General features: G+C 41.5%; 1 protein-coding gene across 1 annotated transcript in view; it reads right to left on the bottom strand.

Moving 5' to 3' along the window:
• Positions 1-22,155, bottom strand: part of TMTC1 (transmembrane and tetratricopeptide repeat containing 1) — a 311,926-nt gene that overhangs the window by 285,605 nt on the left and 4,166 nt on the right. Inside the window, exon 2 of the mRNA XM_027541632.1 lies at positions 2,480-2,657. Within this exon, the coding sequence (XP_027397433.1) occupies positions 2,480-2,657 (178 nt within the window). The remainder of the gene's footprint in view (positions 1-2,479; positions 2,658-22,155) is intronic.

The following is a 22,155-nucleotide window of genomic DNA, read 5'->3' on the forward strand; positions in this document are numbered from 1 at the left end:
CAACAATAATATTGAAAATTTATGCATCACTCTTATCTTTTAAAATTCATATCTAAAGTTTTTCATCATAATTTTAAATACTTCAAAGGATTTAACTTCCTGTGCATTTTAGAAATTGATATTTTAAAATAGGCCATAATATTACTGTTTTGAATGTACCAAATGAACCTGAAACATACCACAGCAGTTTGAAGCTCATCATCTTCCATTTACACAAATATGAACAGGCTCTTTAAATGAGAGACATTTCACGTGCCCTTTCCCCTTGAAATCATGTTCCCATTTTATTTCCACCTCAGCATTTTTTTCTTAATATGCTATACAATTACATTTTAAAATGTTCTATTTATCATCTCACTCTATAATAAAAATATATGTATAATCAGATTAATTTTTTAAAGTTCCTGTGATCAAAAGCACCTAAATTTTCTGAATTTTCAAAATTGTTGAATTTTCAATTTTGTATTATTATTCCAATTAGTATTATTTTCAATTGCTAAATACAGTATGTTAGAAAAAAATGATAAAAATTATTAAATAAAGAATAGTCCTCAATGATATAGGTGTAGGCTTTTTTAATAAATTCATTTATCTATGACTGAATATTACTTTTTGTTAGAATAAGGAAGCATGAGGCATCAATTCTATTTGTAGCTTTTGTATTTGAACGCAGTTCACATAAATGAGGACAGAAGTAACCATGTTACAGCAGTGACAGTTCTTTGAACACCCAAGTTATCTGCAAAATCATAGCGATCTATCATCTTGCATAATGTTTAATGATCTATCAGCTCCAGGTTCTCCTTTAACCTGGTTGAAAGCAAATAAATGAAGTGTACCAATCATTGAAGTTACCCGTCATTGGATTCATTTGCTTTCATAGTTTCTCAAAACTAAGGAAAAAAGGCTTGACTGAGACTTTGCAAAGGCTTATTATGTATACTTTACAGCCCTCCACTTACAGGCACCTTGTTCAGTCCAAAATACTCAGAAAGGACTGGGAAAATTACACTTAACAACGTAATTGTTTATAAAAATAATTTTCTTCCTTATCACTCTAAATATACTTGTGTCAAAACCTTGGGCTTACAGATTTAGAATTTTGTTTGTGGCAAATGTCCATCATATGGCCTAACCAGTCCTCATCATCAAACCAATTGGCCAAATCAGACGTCTTGCTTCAGATCAAATGAAAGTATTATGCATCCCCATGATAAACATCTTGCAGGCCACCTTACCCTACTTCTAATACAGTGCTGCCTTCTTCACAGAAACATGTATAGACAGAAAAGGACATAAACCTACTTTGGGTTTATGATGCCTTAATTAGGGGAGACTTGGCTGACACCAATATATCAAATTGTTTCACTGTATGGTGCCATTTGTACCCCTGGGGCATAGTAAGATTCTGATGTATGCAAGACATTCCTTATTTTTTAAATATAAGTAAAAGGCAACTGAAAAGGGAAGAGGGAGAAGAGAATCAACTTGACACTTTTCCCCCAGGTTCTCAGGTCTGGATGTAAACTGTAGGATGTGAACTGTAGGAAAATGCCTGGATGCAATCTGTGACTCTTGAGACAATTCTTATAAAACTGTGGTAGGCATGGACTGCTTAGAAAGTCTTCATCCACCCTCAGCAATACATAAAATAAACCAGCTGTGGTTACTGAGATGTGAAGCCAGGCTAGATGACACCATCTTGGTGCATGATTAAGCCCATATTTTAAATAGGACTCCAGATCTATACTTTCTAAACCCATTTCTCATCATCCTCCAAATAACTACAGTTCATACTAAATAACTTGGAAAACTATTGGTAAGTCTTGAATGTGTGTTTAATTTGAAGAATGTCAGTTCAACTTTTTATGGTCTTCCCCCAGCTGTTGGGCTTCCTAGTGGCTCAGTGGTAAAGAATCCACCTGCCAAGCAGGAGACATGGGTTTGATCCCTGGGTCAGGAAAGTCTCCTAGAGAAGGAAATGGCAACCCACTCCAGTATTCTTGCCTGGGAAATCCCATGGACAAGGAGTCTGGTGGGCTACAGTCCATGGGGTCACCAGAAGTCCAATACAACTTAGTGACTAAACAACCCTAGCACTTAAGAGTTCTGTATCGTGAATGTTATAAATATTAAGCAGAGCAAGAATAGGTTAAAAAATCATAGAGCGGGAACAATAACTCAGCATGCTAAGTATTTCAAAATGCCCCTTGCTGTTTAAAACACATTAGGACTTAAATTTTCCACAAATAAAGAACTGTGGTCATTTATGACTACCTGTAATAATGACAGTGGTTATTTAGAAAAGCAGTTAAGTCCTGGAGGTGCATTGGCCATTAGAACATTTAAAAAGAAAAGTGGTCAAGCAGAATGATTTATATATAAACACTTCAGTAGAGCTTTAAATTCACATGGTTTTGAGAGGAGAAAAAGATGACTTTTGTGCTTCATTATTTCATTGAGTCTCAGTGACACTCACCGCCTCTGTGTGAACAGGATGCACGGCAAAAATTAACGCTGTAACAAAAGCAAGTCCGCGATTCCTGAAGACAGTTTTGTCACAGGTGTACATCAGCACAAGGGTCACTAGGCAGTGTAAAATGACATTTACTGCGTGGAAGTAGAATGGGTCCATGCCAGTCATAAAGATGTTTAGCCTGTGACAACAAATAAAAACCAAATTAGCTACAAACAGAAGGTAAGCACAAGGAAAGCAAAGGGAATCCATCACTTTAAAAGGTAAGTTATTTAATTATTTTAAATGATTCCACTATCAGGTTACTCTGTATATAAGTTTTTTCCTACCTAAAAAATTTTCTATCTGCAGAAATCTTTGTAAATGCAATATGATATTACTTCAGAAAACTTGGTGGCCTCACTGAAAAGGCAGACAGGTGTGGAATGCTTTTCTTCCCTCACTCGTTTTTTTCCCTCACTCCCTGGCTGGTCCAAACACCTCCCAGAATTCTTGCTTCATTAACAGCTGAATGTTCTTGCTTCTTGCTTCTTCCTAAGCAGCTGAGTGTTCACAGGCAAGTCCTCAGTGCTGTAGGTTGGAGCCATGGTCACCAGCAATGAGAAAGAGACCAAGAAACTGGCACCTGTGGTCAAGGGTGGGATAAACCAAGTACAACTGTGTTTTCTCACCCACAGTGCCACCAGGAAGCAAATTTCCAGATTATGTACAAGGAATCATTGTTAATTACCACCCCACAAAGCATCTCCAGGGCATCTACCCACCATTACCAGCTGTAGCTGAAATTATTAATATCAGGGTGAGAATGAGCATAGCATTTCAGAATTTGTATTAAATGTTCTCTAATATCAATTCCTATAGAATCTCAGAATCTGAATTCCAGGATTACAACAAAAAGAAAATAAAAAGAGGACCACAATGAGAAGAGAAATTTGTTGTTCAAAATTTTAAACACTTTCACAGAGAGACTTCTGAATGTAGCCTTTATGTTAAGAATAGGACATAATGTCCTCAAATAAGTCTGTGGGGTTATAGAAAAAAATGTAACTGCATAGGGAATGACTCTCTTGGGAGAACACACACACCCTAAGTGGTACTGTCTATAGTCATCTAGACTCCAGTCCATTTTACCAAAACAGTAATTCCGTATCTTTATCCTCACACTCTTGATCTGCTTCTCTTATACAGCTACCTCCGCTTTGCCAAAAACAGCTGAGAATCTAAAAGTCAACTTTAGCAATGGCATACGCATATTCTAAATACTTGAGTTGATTCAGCTTTAATTTACAGAATTTTAAACATCTCAAGCTTTATTTGGACACACGAATCTAAATGTCATAGTCACTAATCAACTCAATTTTCATTTCCACTGAAGTAATCATGGTCCCAACTAAGCCTTAAAAAAATGAATTGCTGGCCAACTCCAGGGGCTCAGTGCAAAATTCAAGACAGCTGTGCTGCAGACCTATGCATCTGCTCACACTCCAAGGTGCTGAAGATAGGAACCTGGTGCGAAATACCTCCTTCAGAGGGAAAGAAGAAAGGGCCGTGAACAAGGGGACTGGTGTGTTCGGCTAAAGAAGGGAGAACAGCATCCCTGCCATTCCAGGACAAGAGGACCTACACACGCTGAGAGAGCTGCTGGGAATCAGAAAGCACAGGACGGGGCTTCCCTGCTGGCTCAGTAGTAAAGAACCCACCTGCCAATGCAGGCGACATGAGTTTGATCCCCCATCCGAGAAGATCCCAAATGCTGCAAAGCACTTAAGCTGGTGCACCACAACTATTGAACCTATGCTCTGGAGCCCGAGAGCCTCAACTCCTGAGCCCACTGACTGAAGACCGTGATCCCTAAAGTCCAGGCTTCCCAGCAAGAGAAGCCACCACAATGAGAAGCGTCTGCACCAAAATTAGAAAGTAGCCTGCTTAGCAATCGGAGAAGGCAATGGCACCCCACTCCAGTGCTCTTGCCTGGAAAATCCCATAGACAGAGGAGCCTGGTAAGTTGCAGTCCATGGGATCATGAAGAGTCGGACATGACTGAGCGACTTCACTTTCACTTTTTGCTTTCATGCATTGGAGAAGGAAATGGCAACCCACTCCAGTGTTCTTGCCTGGAGATGGAGCCTGGTGGGCTGCCATCTATGGGGTCACACAGAGTCGGACACGACTGAAGCGACTTAGCAGCAGCAGCAGCAGCAGCTGCTTAGCAATGAAGACCCAGTACAGCCAAAATTAAATAAATAAATAAGATTTTAAAAAAGAAAGAAAGAAAGCACAGGATGGAGGAGCTGTGAGAAGGATGAGACTGAGTCCCTGTCCTCAGGGAAGGTGGGGGTGGTCCCGACAGCCCACTCCCCTGACGTTAATTTTATATTGTTTCCACTTCACCAGGCTGAGTTTTCCAGACCAGCTAAGCCATTCATTTAAAATTCATTCACATTCATCTCAGTGAGAGAAAACAGGCAATCTCATATGTGATAGGTCTCTAGGTTGTCAATATATATAAAAGACTTTACAAATTGCACACCCTTTGCCCCAAAATTCCACTTCTAGAAATTTTCTGTAAGGAAAAAACAGAAAAGTATTCAAATATATATATATATATATATATATATATATATATATATATATATATATATCACATTATACATATGTGATACTGTGATGCAATATGTATTTTGATCTTCATCCCAACTCCTGGTTAGAGACCCTAAAACCTTTGTAATTTCCTAAGCGATAAAGGTGCTAGAAATATCTTTTGTTTTAATATTTCGTCTCTGCCCCCAAGTTCCTGGCACCACTCTCCTAAATTCCTTGCAGTTTCCTAAGTGATAAGAGCACTGGGAGCACCTTTTGTTCTAATACTCGGTGTTTGGCTCTGGTTCCTGACACAGAACTCCTAAATCTCTTAGAATTCCCTAGGAGATAAGAGTGACTTTTGTCTTAACAAGGTGATTCTTACCAGGCTCCTGGGTGGCTTCGGGATGCGAGGTGGTCACGAGAAAGACCACATGTGATTAGAAGCTTGGAACTTTTAGTCCACCCCCATCCTCAGGAAGAGGAGAATTGAGGGAGACTGAGCTAATAACTGATCATGCCTACATGATGACACTTCCAAAAAAGTTCCCAGAACTATGGGTTTTGGAAGCCTTCCAGGTTGGTGAACACGTCAACGTGCCAGCAGAGTGATAGAACCCAACTCCACAGGGACAGAAGCTCCTGTATTCAGGACTCTCCAGGCTCTGCCTGATACATTTCTTCATCTGGCTATTATCTGTACCGTTTATCATGCCCTTCTTTATATAATAGACTGGTTTTCCTGAGTTCTGTGAGCCATTATAGCAAATTATCAAGTCTGAAGGGGGAGGTCATGGGAAACCCCAACTTGTAGCCAAAAAGTAAAAGTGTTAGTCTCTCAGTCGTGTCCAACTCTTTGAGACCCCCAGAGACTGTAGCCTGCCAGGTTCCTCTGTCCATGGAATTCTCCAGGCCAAGAATACTGGAGCTGGTAGCCATTCCCTTCTCTAGGGGATCTTCCTGATGCAGGGGTCAAACTGGGTCTTCTGCATCACAGAGAGATTCTTTACCATCTGAGTCACCAGGGAAGACCCAACTTGTGGCCAAGTCAGACATAAATGTGAGTAACCTGAGGACCAGTACTTGTGATTGCCATCTGAAGTAGGGACACTCTTGCAGAACTGAGCCCTTAGCCTGGGGGATCTGATGTTAACTCCAGGTAGACAGTGTCCAAATTGAATTGAACTCCAGGACACCCAGCAAGTGTGAGAGAATTGTTTGGTGTAGGAGTAAACCCACATATCTGGTGTTAGAAATCTTGTGAGTATAAGTAGAGGAAGAAAGAGTAATTTTCCTGTTAATGTACAAAGATTGTGTTAATTATAAAAATGGCAACACAGAGATGGCAAAACATCTAATAAACCTCTATGTATTTATGTATTCCCTGGAGGAGGAAATGGCAACACACTCCAGTATTCTTGCCTGGAAATCCCATGGACAGAGAGGAGCCTGGTGAGCTACAGTCCACAGGGTCACAAAGAGTCAGAAACAACTGAGTGACTGAGCACATTCCCACCGATGATATACTTTAAATCATAACCCTGGATTACAAATAATAGCAGGTTTTTTTTTTAAGACAAAGGACTTGCTATTTTTCCAATTTATTTGTTATTCAACCATTTAACAAGTAAAAGCATCATTAAAGATGATGTTATTACTATGTTATGACATGTTTATGAGATACTTAACATACACTCCTTTCCCCTTCCAAAATGATATAAAATAGTAGGTATGACTCATCCATGTATCTATATGTATCATATCTAAAAATGTGCAGATGTTATCCATATAGATTATTTCTGGAAATTGATTATAAGGGAGTATTTGGTGTTGCAAATGAATTCAATTAGATCCAAAAATATAAAAATAAGTTGCTGAATGTGGAACCACTGTAGAGATAAGGTAACAGTGTGAAAGCTCCTCACCTGGTACCTTAATCTAAGCTTTGAGAAGTCACCAAAAATCTAGTTATGAGAATTTCCCAAATTATCTAAAAAGATGGAGCTTGAACTCTCTAAATGATAGCTAAGTAAGTTTAAGATGAAATGGTAACAAAATTTTTGAGTATATCCTATGTGTGGGCACTGGAAAAAGAATATCTGATTCTGAGTTACTACAGGTTCACAAAAAGGGATTTAACTGATTAACTTCTGGAGAGGGGTGTGATAGACATGTTACATCTTTAAGAATGTCATTAAATAGGACCTCTCAGAATCTCCTGGCATACAAGGCAGAATAAAATAGATATGAGCTAACAGAGAGTGGTGAATACTAAATCAATGTCTCCTTGGCTGGAGACCTCCAGGGTATGTCACAGCATTCTGATAATATCTCTGGTCTGTCCAATATTTTTATCAAAGGCTTAAATGAATCCGTAGTGTATGCTAACCAAGCCTGCACGTGGCCTGTATCAGGGAAGAAGAGAAACTGTACTGAAGACTGAGCTTCACAAAGAGCTTAAATGATGAAAATTGACATCTAATTCTAACAATTAGACAGAATACGGCTAACAGTAAAGACCCACTTTTAGACACAAAACAGAACAAAATCCTTGCAATCCAGATTAAAACTCTACATGTGGTATTGTCCAAGGGTTGTTAAGTCTACCCCAAAGTCAGAGTTACTGTGTCCTAGCTATCAAAACAGACCAAAGCACCAACACCGATAGTCAGGGAACTGCCTAAGTCAGTATTTTTCATTTCAATGCACTCTAACAGATATTTACTGAACACCTGCTAGTTGCTGGGTACAAATGTAGGGCCCAGAAGAACAAACAGAAGACATGGCACCTGCCACCAAGGAGTTAATAGCATAGTAGGAGAAAGAGAGAAAGTACTTCATAGTGAGAGAATTCCAGCAGCAGGAGAATCTACCAGGTACTGAGATAAGGCAGATAGAGGCGTTCTCCCTGTGGATGGGAGAGGGAAGGGGGTGATATCCAACACAGGGCAGCAGCCCCTCAGGGTGTTACTTAAATGCTGGAGCACCTTCACAGGACAGCTTCAGGATGCTGGGGGAGGGAGTCTCAAAGTGATGTCTCAGGGAAGTAGGTTTGAGGAACGGGTAATGCTTAGCCTGCAGAAAGATGACAGACAGGTATGAAACCAGTTTTTCAGGGGAAAGGCTCTTTGGCATATTTACAGCTTTATTCCCAGTGTCTATCCCTGGTATGTGCTATCACACAATAAAACAGGTGATTTCATATAAAAATTCCAACTTTTCTTCAAATCTTAAAAGATGTGGCAACTCTGGGCCTCCATGGCTGCGTGGAAATACCTGGGTGCCAATTTAGGTGGTTCAGGTACTCATAATTTGCCACGGGGTCTTCCAACTACTGGGGGGCAGACTTCAGCTCAAAGAAAAATGTAATATCTAAAACTAAAATCAGTGGTGGGATAAGCAGGAATGTTCACACAGAAGCCTGACAACAGCTTACCTTAAATACCATCTACAGAGAACAATCTCAGGTTTCATGTCACCATGAATGTACTTCCATTACAGCATATAATCAGTTTTTAAAAACTCATTTACTATATCCCTCAAGTGTTATGAGAATTTTTCCTTCATTGTTAGAAATTAACATTTTTGTCATGGTATCCATCTCAGTTGGAGCACAGTAGGTTCTAAATAAAGGTTTATGAATGAACAAATAAACTGATGTTAAGCTGGAGGTTGGAAAAAAAAAAAACATCTTTTCCTTTCTTCTCAACTAATCTCTAAGTTTACTTGATTTAACTTTCATTTCTAATTTAAAACTAGGCCAAGCAGTAGGAAATAAAACTTTTTTCCTAAAAAAATCTTAATAGTCATGTCTGCCTGGCTGAAAGCCTTCCAGACTTTGGCAGATAAAACGCAAACAGCCCGTTCTCCGTCTGAACTCCTCTGCCTCCTTGTAAAACCGCCCAGAAAAGGGAGGGGGCACATGCAGCACACAGCAATCGGAGGGCACCAGTCCCCAGGAAAGACCACAGGGTCACACAGTGTGGCTCCAAGTAGTCACAGGAGGGGTGAGGAGGGGAGAAAAAGACTCATTGTTTTTGCCCCCCAGTAATGCACACTCTTCTGCTTCTGTTAGGTCCATACCATTTCTGTCCTTTATTGAGCCCATCTTTGCATGATATGTTCCCTTGATATCTCTAATTTTCTTGAAGAGATCTCTAGTCTTTCCCATTCTATTGCTTTCCTCTCTTTCTTTGCATTGATCACTGAGGAAGGCTTTCTTATCTCTCCTTGCTATTCTTTGGAACTCTGCATTCAAATGGGTATATCTTTCCTTTTCTCCTTTGCCTTTCCCTTCTCTTCTTTTCACAGCTATTTGTAAGGCCTCCTCAGACAGCCATTTTGCTTTTTTGCATTTCTTTTTCTTGGGGATGGTCTTGATCCCTGTTTCTTATACAATGTCACGAACCTCCGTCCATAGGTCATCAGGCACTCTATCTATCAGATCTAGTCCCTTAAATCTGTTTGTCACTTCCATTGTATAATCATAAGGGATTTGGTTTAAGTCATACCTGAATGATCAAAGAAAGGCAATGCCAAAGAATGCTCAAACTACCACACAATTGCACTCATCTCACATGCTAGTAAAATAATGCTCAAAATTCTCCAAGCCAGGCTTCAGCAATACATGAACCCTGAACTTCCAGATGTTCAAGCTGGTTTTAGAAAAGGCAGAGGAACCAGAGATCAAATTGCCAATATCCAATGGATCATCGAAAAAGCAAGAAATTTCCAGAAAAACATCTATTTCTGCTTTATTGACTATGCCAAAGCCTTTGACTGTGTGGATCACAAGAAACTGTGGAAAATTTTGAAAGAAATGGGAATACCAGACCATCTGACCTGCCTCTTGAGAAACCTGTATGCAGGTCAGGAAGCAACAGTTAGAACTGGACATGGAACAGCAGACTGGTTCCAAATAGGAAAAGGAATATGTCAAGGCTGTATATTGTCACCCTGTTTATTTAACTTAGATGCAGAATACATCATCACAAACGCTGGGCTGGATGAAGCACAAGCTGGAACCAAGACTGCCGGGAGAAATATCAATAACATCAGATATGCAGATGACAGCACCCTTATGGTAGAAAGTGAAAAAGAACTAAAGAGCCTCTTGATGAAATTTAAAGAGGTGAGTGAAAAAGTTGGCTTAAAGCTCAACATTCAGAAAATGAAGATCATGGCATCTGGTCCCATCACTTCATGTCAAATAGACAGGGGAACAGTGGAAACAGTGGCTTTATTTTTTGGGGTTCCAAAATCACTGCAGATGGTGATTGCACCCATGAAATTAGAAGGCGCTTACTCCTTGGAAGGAAAGTTATGACCAACCTAGACAGCATATTAAAAAGCAGAGACATTACTGTGTCAACAAAGTTCCTTCTAATCAAGGCTATGGTTTTTCTAGTACTCATGTATGGATATGAGAGTTGGACTATAAAGAAAGCTGAGCGCCAAAGAATTGATGTTTTTGAACTGTGGTGTTGGAGAAGACTCTTGAGAGTCCCTTGGACCGAAAGGAGATCCAACCAGTCCATCCTAAAGGAGATCAGTCCTGGGTGTTCACTGGAGGGACTGATGTTGAAGCTGAAACTCCAATACTTCGGCCACCTGATGCAAAGACCTGACTCGTTGGAAAAGACCCTGATGCTGGGAAAGATTGAGGGCAGGAGGAGAGGGGGACGACAGAGGATGAGATGGTTGGATCGCATCACCGACTCAATGGACACAAGTTTGAGTAAACTCCGGGAGTTGGTGATGGACACGGAGGCCTGGCATGCTGCGGTTCATGGGGTTGCAGAGTCAGACACGACTGAGCGACTGAACTGAACTGAATCCACACTTTCACAGACTGCTGCTGCTGCTGCTAAGTCACTTCAGTCGTGTCCGACTCTATGTGACCCCAGAGACGGCAGCCCACCAGGCTCCCCCATCCCTGGGATTCTCCAGGCAAGAACACTGGAATGGGTTGCCATTTCCTTCTCCAATGCATGAAAGTGAAAAGAGAAAGTGAAGTCACTCAGTCGTGTCCGACTCTTCACGATCCCAGGACTGCAGCCTACCAGGCTCCTCCATCCATGGGATTTTCCAGGCAAAGCCCATCACTTTCCAGATAAAGCCCATCACTTTAATTTCCCTCTTGAAAAACACCTATGTAAACGAAGAAAATAAAAGCAAGTATATCTCTGGAAGAGACTTCTGCTTGAGAATATACTAGGGTCCATCCCCAAGGGGACCCCAACTCTATTTCAGTCAAAGAGCCATACCTTAGTGAACTGGCAGGGGTATGGAAACCACGTGAGGTCTTGGCTCTCCATTGTGGTGACTCAAGTCTAGTTTGGGGCCCTGAACCTGGAATTTTCCTGGTTATATAAATAGGTCAAGTAAGATTTAAGAGGGCTGCCTGTCCGCTTCACGTCACCATTCCTGTGGGTCACAACATTCCAGTTCTCACCACATCCTCGTGCCTGCCATGTCAATGCTCTCACCTAGACTTTGGCCGCTAAGCTCTGCCACCCGGCCTCTGGAACTCCAGGGTCCCATCAACCCCACTGGAGTCAGAAAGCCCGCTGCAGTGGCAGCATCTCCCACATCACACTTGGCCAACAGCAAAGAAATGCCACAGAGCTTCCCAACCTTGCAGGCACTCTCCTATTTATGAATTTCTCAATGCCTCAGTGCAGAGAGAAGCATTTGGCCCTCTCAGGGGATGCAGGATAGGGGGTACAAGAAAGGTGTGTGTAGACGATGTGATGAATGGACCTCAATGTTCCCACCTCAACGAGCGTCTGGATTCCTTTCTCTGTTATGCCAGGCAGATTTTGGCATTTCAGCCTCATTAAACATAGGCCCCACTGAGTCGCAGGGCTTCCCGGGATTCTGAATCACCAGTGTGCTGGTTACAATTGCTGATTCCCTGATCCTATCCCAAAATATTCTAAGCTAGCAGATCTGAGACGGGGCCCAGAGATCTGCCCTAAGCAACCCAATAATTCAAGACAGGTGATACTCAGAACTGTAATGCTCAGATCTCAAAGCTTAAGGGAAAGCTGCACATGGTTGCTATGTTTACCAGAAAAAAAATCCAGGTTTCTCAGCAATAACATAACATACATTCTTCTCCAGTAAAAACCATAAACGGGGGAAAGAAAAAACTAAATGTACCCCTCATCTTCTGTTTTTGGTGTCTCAAGTGATGGCTTCTCCCACACTTCCCTGGTGACTTTCCACAGCCCAGTACTAATTCTCCTGTCTTCCTCTCTCACCACTCATTTTTCTTCTTCTCATCTCCTGCCTTCATTACAGCTCTCAAATGCTTCTAAGTGCTTCCCATAGTCTTCTTAGATCATTCAGCCAATAAACAACAACATCTGGATCTTCTCATTTTTCCTCTAAGGCCTGTCCCTTAGGCCCTTCATCATTTTGGTTGCTTTTCTTCTGCATTCCCTCCAGTACCAGGAATAAATCAACAAATCAGCATCACTTCATGTCTCTAAAGAACCAAAGGATGTGATTCACAGGCACCGGTGCAAACAAGAGTGCGGAGATGAGACAGTGCCCTGAGGCAAAGGCACAATATACACCCTCCACCCCGCCTCCCACCCCAGCTCTGAAGAAGCTGTAGGGAAGGACCAGGCTGCGTGGAGCTGGTCAGGAGGAGGCCACAGTCACTGTTTGAGCAAAGAAAGGGTGGGGAAACAGGGCAGGAAGATCAGAGGCCATAGAAGGAAGCAAGTCCCAGAAAATGTGAGTCCACAAAGAATAAAAATTAACACATCAACACCAAACATAATATAATTATATCTGACCTGTCAATTTTAAGGAAATGGGTTTCTTTCTTTTCAAGGTATGTATGTTTGGTGGAGTTCCTGGATGCAATGCCATTCAGACACCAACTACCTGACACAGCCCTGCCCAAGACTCCCTCACTTCAGACACCAGACCACCTGCACCTCTGACCTCCCAGCCACAAATTCAGGGGTTCCCATGCCGCCCTTAGATTCAACAATTTGTAAGAACGACTCATAGAATTCAGGAAAGCATAATACTTATTTTTTTTAATTGATGTCTTTATTTTTAATTAGAGTATAATTGCTTTACAATGTAGTATTGGTTTCTGCAATGTAACAACAAGAATATATGTATGTCCCCTCCCTCTTAAACCTCCCTCCTACCTCCCACTCCAAGCATGATACTCTTTTACGATTACAGTTTTAATATAAAAGATATGAACCAAAACTGATAGGAAAAAAAAAAGACCCATGGGGCCAAGTCTGAAAGGGTCCTAAGCACGAGCCTTCTGTGTCTTCAGGACACATCAGCCCCTCAGCACACTGATGTAGAACTGCCGACCAGGAAATCACAACCAAACTTAACCAGGGTTTCAGTGGGGAAGCTAACTGATTCCAGCACTGGCCACTCCAGCACCCCTTTCCCTTCCCAGAGGTTGGAGGGTAGGGCCTTCCTAGATACTGTAACTGCAGAACCAGCTCAAACTGGCCCCATGCTGTTTCTAACAAGACACCAAGGTGTTTTTCAGAGACAACAGAATAAAACCACAAGTCATGCAGCTGAGGCATGCTCTTAGGAGAAAATTGTGACTTCAGATAATGCCCAGAACCAAAGTTTCTCTGCTCTCAACCCTACCCTCCAACCCCCAATAGGGAACTAAAAGACAGGAACATGACTGCAACCTGAACACCTTTCAGAAGTGAACAATCCATTGTTCAGGAAGATCCAGTATGACACCCCTTCATCACACCTTAGCATCAGAGGCCAAGTTACAAAGTCCTCCAATCCAAACCACCCAACAGGGCTTCTGCACACCGACCCTCCTCCACTAACCCTAAAAGCTTGAACCCTGCTTGCTGTCTCCTTGCTGCTTGACCTCACAATAACGTCCTTTTCTCAAAAGCCAGTGCCACAGCACCGTTACCAGCCAGCCTGGCTTAGAAACAAAAATCATCTGGCTCCAAGTCCCAACTCTTGAATCATAAGACTAGTCTTTCCAGCAGGACCACCTGCATTCTAAGGCTATCTGGAGGCCCACCGTGAATCAACTCCTCCTTAGCGTAAACTCAGGTGTGGTCCCAGGGAGTCCCCATGAACAACAAAATCACTCCTATCACTCTGGAAACTCAAATAGTTTAGAAGCTCCTTCCCAGAAATCTGGGGAAAGGCCAGACAAATTCTTGCACAGCTGCAGGAAAGAGGAAGTCTCTCCCACTTAACCATAGCACCCTTGAGAAAGTATTTTCAGGTCCTTATACTCCATGTGGGCTTCTCAGGTGGCCCTGGTGGTAAAGAACCCACCTGCCAATGCATGAGACATGAGACTTAGGTTCGATCCCTGGGTTGGAAAGATCCCCTGGAGGAGGTGAGGGCATGGCATTTCCCTCCAGTATTCTTGCCTGGAGAATCCCATGGACAGAGGAGCCTGGCGAGCTACCATAATCTGTGGAGTCGCAGAGTTAGACACGACTAAAGTGACTTAGTGCACACACACACACACGCATACTCCATTTAATCCAACCAGAAATGATATTTCATTGTCTAACTCATTAACTGGGAAAAAAAATGGCCTTTCATTACAGATAGCAGGACACTGGCATGGAGGAATTTGGGTCTTCATGAGCAGGGTGTGGAGAGAATCCCATGTAATTCTAAGGTTTGCCAGAATTGTGTCCAGTTTACAGCAAGTAACCCCCAACCATAATGCTTCAATCTGCCACAAAAGAAGCTTATGATTTAAAAGTGCAAAAGATCTCATTCTCCCTCTCCACAGAGGGTCACGGTCTTAGCAGATTACAGCAGAGCCATAGGAGCCCTTTCAGGATCAGAGCTGCCCCTTCACCTCCTAGTAAGTAGGACCCACTGCAACTCTCTGCGTGTCCAGCAAATTCCTGGTCTGCTCCCACTTTTGTCTTTGATGGAGGAAGGGAAAAAGATACATAAGCCAAGAAATAAGTCCAGCAGACTTTTCCCTCTACCTTGTAAGGGTGTTGTTGCCATTGTTTAGTCGCTAGGTGATGTCCGACTCTGTGACCCCATGAACTGTAGCCCACCAGGCTCCTCTCTCCTTTAGATTCTTCAGGCAAGAATTCTGGAGTGGGTTGCCGTTCCCTCCTCCAGGGATCGTCACAACCCAGGGACATCCTGCATTGGCAGGCAGATTCTTTACTGCTGAGCTACACGGGAAACCCTGTAAAGGTGTAGCCCTACCTAAATCATTAACTGAATATTTACCTACCTAAACATTTACCTGAAGAAGTAGGGCATTCACAAACATGATTTAAACAATTAATTTATCAAGCTCCTATCTACGTTGCATGTCAGGCACTGTTCCAGGTGCTTAAGATAAACCTCATAGAGTTCACACAATAGTGAGGAGACACAAAAAGCAGCAATAAATACATGATGCCAGATAACAGTGAGGGCTACCAAGGCAAAGAGGGTAGGAGAATCTGAGAGTAAGGATGGCACATGGAGGAGTGCCAGCTATTTCAGATCAGGTGGCCAGGGAAGGCATCTGGGATAAAGTGACATTTGAGCAGAGACTGAAGGTGGTGAGAGAAGAAGCAATGCAAGGACCTGGGGAAAGAGCATTCCAGGAAGAAGAAGCCAAGTGCAAAATCCCTTGGGAGCCAAAAGTTTGGTCTGTACCAGGAATACAGACTCTACCACGTGACACAGAGAGAATGAGGTGGAGACTGAAGACTATAGGTCTGGGCCAGGAGCAGATCAAACAGGAACCATTTCTTATCATTTGGAAAAGGAACAAGGCCATTACTGATGCAAGATTAGCATTCCTTATCCCCCTTTTAAGTGGGGAGATTACATAATCAAAGTTTGAAAAAGCTGAATGTAGCTCCCAAGGATGATAGGAAATACATTTTTTATTAAAACAAAAATGACTGCTTCAGAAGATGTTTTCCAAACCTTCACTGATTTGAAGAACTTACCTATTAAAAACTCTCATGATTCAGAAATATATTCCTCTCATTTCCCATCCCTCCTACACCATCAGACTGTAGTCTAAAGTCTATTTTACATCTAAAGCATATTCTAAAAGACAAGAATCATAACCTTCTTCTCTTGGGGTTTCTAAGATAAACTTCATTTAGAATGAAATTTTCAGAGAACATTTTTTTCATTTTTTTATATAAAAATCTTCATTACTTCCAATCACATTTTTTCTTAGCTACACTACATCCATTACCAAACATCCTAGAAAATCTAGTCAAACATCCTAAACAGTCTTCACTTGTCTTAAGATTATCAGTCTTGTAGCAATAGACTATTTCAAAATGAATGCCCAGAGAGGTCAAATCAAAAGGAACAGAACCAAAAGGTTTTGGGCACAGAGGCTAGAGCTGACTTTCATGGTTGGCATATCATTTGTGCCTTAAAGTTGCAAAGTGCTGCAAAAAAAAAAAAAAAAGAAAAAAAAAAAAAAAACCTCTCAAGATCCAAATATTAAAATGTTGAAAATCCTTACAGCTGCACATATTAAGATATTCTATTTTTTAACTCTGACATTTAAACCACCCACTTTCACTCATATGGTTTATATTACCATCAGAAGCATTCAATAAAATAAAACTTTACAGCAAACTAGTAGAACACTATGATCTAATAGCCTGAGCATGGAAAGAGATCAAGGTCTTTTATTTGCCTTCCTTCTCCTTCTATATCATGGAAAAACCAGTGGTTCTTTCTTGTTGAAAGAAGCTTCTCCTTGCTTTTCGATGTGGAATAGCACAGCCAAGAATTCAGCAGGAGCTGCTTCTCCATGAAAGTTAAAAAGCTAAGCACCTTTTAAATCAATTAGGACCATTTTTCAATGTGGGCATTACAGGGTCTGGTTCTGGGTCAGTTCAGCGTCTACAAAGTGACTTCAAGTGCTTCTCCTGATTCCAGTGTTAAAAACAGGTCATGGCCAGTGAAGGATAAAGAAAGAAAACAAAAAAGATTACTGCTGCAGATTAAGTTTTCACAGATGTTTTGATTCTGCTCTACAACAGTCCAAAAATATTCCTGTGTGCCCTTGGAAATGAGATTATGAAAAGACTGAATAGAAGATTTGACTAGAGACAGAAATTCATTAGAATTCTACATTCACTCCAAGCAACACAAAGAAATGATCATTTGTATCAGTTAAAGTTTGACCAGAGAAGCAGAACCACCAGGAATGATACAGCTAAAGGAATTTGCTACAGAGATTTGACCTTTCATAATCCAGAGAAACTCATTTAATAGCCTATGCAGGGCTGCTGCTACTGTGTCTGTAACAAGTGGAAAGCCAGCAGGGCAGGCATTCCAGAAGCAGGGATGGAACCTGAAGTAGGGGAAAGAAGAAGGGGCTGGAATCCACAAAGAAGAACTAGAATACACTTCTCTCTTGCAGCCTCCTAGGCTCCAACTTAAACGATGGGAGTGGCTTGCAAACAGGCCAGCAGTGTCCATAGAGCTGATCACACATGGGCACCATGATTTCAAGTAGCTACAGGAACTATGGAAAACTCTGGAGGAGCTGCAGAATCAGCTCTGCTGCACAGCAGAGCAGGTTAGTCTGCAAGTCGGGGAGAACCAGCATGAGCTGTGACACACCAAAACCCACACCCAGCTTCTGAGCGAGGACATGGCTGAAACAGAGCAGGGCACTCTGGGACGTTCCCAGGAGAGACCCCCACCTCCAATGTCCTCAGCCTGCCTTCTGTCTGTAGAAAAACTTTAGTTGAAGAATAAATTTAATCAGAGAGATGAGAGAATGTAGAAGCAAAGGAAAGCAGTCAAATAAGACTAAATAGTTTAGCCATTAAACAAGTCAAAGAATTTTAGTTCCTGGGCTTCCCTAGTGGCTCAGAGGGTAAAGCATCTGCCTGCAATGCAGGAGACCCAGGTTCGCTCCCTGGATCAGGAAGATCCCCTGGAGAAGGAAATGGCAACCTGTTCCAGTATTCTTGCCTGGAGAATCCCATGGATGGAGAAGCCTGGTGGGCTACAGTCCATAGGGTTGCAAAGAATCAGACACTACTGAGCGACTTCACTTTCACTTTCACTTTCAAGGGCTATAGATAATACTCTAAGCCATATCCTTTGCAGATACTGAAACCCCCCACCAGGTGGAAGAAGATAACTACACGATGACCAGACTATAGCCATGACATAAACTGCCGTGATTCCAAGAATGGGCCTCAAGGAAATGGGAACAAACCAACTTGGAAATGAAGATCAACTGTACTTCAAACGATCAAAATGAAGCTGGTCAGACATGTGATGACCAATTTCAAGATGACTGACTATCAGAGATGACTGCTATTTCTACAAGTAGCCACCTCCCTCCACCTATACACCCCTGAAATGCCCCTTTTAAAACTCTTGTCCAATAATTGTCAGTGAAGAGTCAGCCTTTGGACATGGGTCCACCCTCTCTTCTAGTTGCTGCCTCCAAGATAAAGCGAACTTTCCTTTCCACCAACCTTGTCTCTCAAGTATTGGCTTTCTACCAGTGAGCAGCAGGACTGCATTTTTGGTAACACAGTCATTTCACTTTCACTGTCTAAACCTCGAACAAATTTCTCCTGTCTGCCCCTAACCCAGTACAGCACAGGAAAGAAACTTCTAAGATGAGGTTCCAGTTAGCTCAATTGATACAGTACAAAGTCACCGCATCTTGGGAAGCTGCTTTCATCTTCCATTGTGCTTGGACCCCCAAACTGGTCAACGTAGACACTCTAATAATCCACTTCCCCACTTCAACTTCTACCCATTTCTTACCTAAGAAAAACTGTGATTAGTATTAATATATTTCTATACAAGCAAGCACCTTTATGATAACAAGCATTACTTTTTTTATAAATAAGTTTATTTAGCATTTACTATAAGGGAATTTCTATCTGTTAGTATGTGTGACATTCATTTATTTATTCAAAGATAACAAACTACATTTAATGAAATAAATCAGTTTGAGATTTGCACTGGGAAAAAACTCATGAAGAAGATGAAGGAAAAACAAACTATAGAGTAGAAGGAAATCCTGACAAAGAATTTATATCTAGAATATATTAAGAAATCGTAAAACTCAACATTAAAAAAAATCTATTTAGAAAAATTGACAAAAATATGAAGAGAAATTTTAACAAAGAGGCTATACAGAAGTCAAATGGACACATGAAAAAATATTTAACACCATCAGTTAGCCATTAGAGCCAATGAAAAACACAATGACATGTCACTACACACCTATCAGAATGGCTAATAAAAAACAATGACAAAAAACTTGTGAGGAAGTAGAGAAGCTGGATAACACATATATTGCTGATGGGATGGGATGGAAAACAGTTTGTCAGTTTCTCAAAAAACTAAACATGTAACTACCACATGACACAGCAATTGTACTCCTGACATTTACCCTAGAGAAATAAAGACTATGTTCACATAAAACCCTGCAAATGAATGTTTGTAGCAACTTTATTTGCAATACCCAAAAACTGGAAACATTATAGCCAACAGCAAAAAGGTGAAAACTTTTCTTCTAAGATTAGGAACAAGGTATAAATGCCCACTCCTGTCATTTCTATTCACATAGAACTGGAAGTCCTAGGTAGAACACTTAGGCAAGGAAAAGAAAATAAAGGGGATCTACATCAGGAAGGAAGAATAAAATTATCTCTGTTTACAGATGACATGATCTCATATATAGACAACCCTAAAGATGCTACCAAAAATCTATCAGAACTAATATAATTCAGTAAAGCTCAGTTCAGATCAGTTCAGTTCAGTCACTCAGTCATGTCCGACTCTTTGCGACCCCATGAATCACAGCACGCCAGGCCTCCCTGTCCATCACTATCTCCAGGAATTCACTCAAACTCCCGTCCATCGAGTCAGTGATGCCATCCAGCCATCTCATCCTCTGTCATCCCCTTTTCCTCCTGCCCCCAATCCCTCCCAGCATCAGAGTCTTTTCCAATGAGTCAACTCTTCGCATGAGGTGGCCAAAGTACTGGAGTTTCAGCTTTAGCATTATTCCTTCCAAAGAACACCCAGGGCTGATTCCTGTAGAATGGACTGGTTGGATCTCCTTGCAATCCAAGGGACTCTCAAGAGTCTTCTCCAATACCACAGTTCAAAAGCATCAATTCTTCAGCACTCAGCTTTCTTCAGAGTCCAACTCTCACATCCATACATGACCACTGGAAAAACCATAGCCTTGACTAGACGGACCTTTGTTAGCAAAGTAATGTCTCTGCTTTTCAATATGCTATCTAGGTTGGTCATCGGAGAAGGCAATGGCACCCCACTCCAGTACTCTTGCCTGGAAAATCCCATGGACGGAGGAGCCTGGTAGGCTACAGTCCATGGGGTCGCTAAGAGTCAGACACGACTGAGCAACTTCACTTTCACTTTTCACTTTCATGCATTGGAGAAAGAAATGGCAACCCACTCCAGTGTTCTTGCCTGGAGAATCCCAGGGACAGGGGAGCCTGGTGGGCTGCCGTCTATGGGGTCACACAGAGTTGGACACGCCTGAAGTGATTTAGCAGGTTGATCATAACTTTTCTTCTAAGGATCAGCATAAAATACCAGCTGTGTTTCCATGCACTAATAATAAACTCCTGGAGGAGGGCATGGCAACCCACTCCACTATTCTTGCCTGGAGAGGCCCCATGGATACATGAACCTAGCAAGCTACAGTACAGTCCATGGGGTCACAAAGAGTCAAACACGACTGAACGACTAAGCACACACAATAATAAACTATCCAAAATTAAGGGGGGAAAAAATCCCACTTACTATAGCAACAAAAAGAATGAAATACTGAGGAATAAAATTAACCAAAGGAGTTTCCTCAGTGGTAAATAATCTGCCTGCAATGCAGGAGACATGGGAGGAAGATCCTCTGGAGGAGGGTATGGTAACTCACTCCAGCATTCTTGGAGGGAAAATTCCATGGACAGAGGAGCCTGGTGGGCTATAGTCCATGGGATTGGACAGGACTGAAACCACTGAGTATCAGCAGCAAATTTAACCAAAGAGATGAAAGACTTACACACTTATAACTTCAAATCACTGATGAAAGAAATTAAAGAAGACACAAATAAGTGAAAAGACACGCCATGTTCATAAATGTGAAGACTTAATATTGTTCATATATTATAGATTCAATGTAATCCCTATCGAAATCCCAAGGCATTTTTTACAGAAAAAGAAAAAAATCATAAATTTTATATTGAATCAAAAAATCCTGAATATATAAAGCAATCTTGATCAACAGGAATAAAGCTGGAGGCACCACACTTCCTGACTTCAAAATATATTCCAATGCTACAGTAATTAAAACAGTGCAGTACTGGCATAAAAACAGACTTACAGATCAATGGAAAAGAACAGAGAAATTAACCCATGTATATATGAAGAAGGCAATGGCACCCCACTCCAGTACTCTTGCCTGGAAAATCCCATGGATGGAGGAGCCTGGTAAGCTGCAGTCCATGGGGTCGCTAAGAGTTGGACATGACTGAGTGACTTCCCTTTCACATTTCATTTTCATGCATTGGAGAAGGCAATGGCAACCCACTCCAGTGTTCTTGCCTGGAGAATCCCAGGGACAGGGGAGCCTGGTGGGCTGCCGTCTATGGGGTTGCACAGAGTCAGACACGACTGAAGCGACTTAGCAGCAGCAGCATATGGTCAAATGATCTTTGACAAGGGTTCCAAGAATATACAATGGGGAAAGGATAGTCTTCAATAAATGGTATTGGGAAAACTGGCTAACCACATACAAATGAATGAAATTAGACTCTTACAACATGTACAAAAATCAACCCAAAAATATAGTAAAAATTTAAATATAAGACCTGAAACTATAAAACTGCTACAAGAAAAATACAGAGGAAAAACTTGATGATGTTAGGCTTGGCAATGGTTTCTTAGATATGATAACAAAAGTACAAACAATAAAAGCAAAAATTAGACAAGTGGGACTACATCAAACTAAAGAAGCTTTGCAGAATAAAGGAAACAAATCAAGAGTGAAGAGACAACCTACAGAATAGCAGAAAATTTTTGCAAACCAAATATCAGGCATGTTATTA

This window comes from Bos indicus x Bos taurus, chromosome 5 (genome assembly GCF_003369695.1).
Source record: "Bos indicus x Bos taurus breed Angus x Brahman F1 hybrid chromosome 5, Bos_hybrid_MaternalHap_v2.0, whole genome shotgun sequence".
In the NCBI taxonomy this organism is placed as follows: Eukaryota; Metazoa; Chordata; class Mammalia; order Artiodactyla; family Bovidae; genus Bos; species Bos indicus x Bos taurus.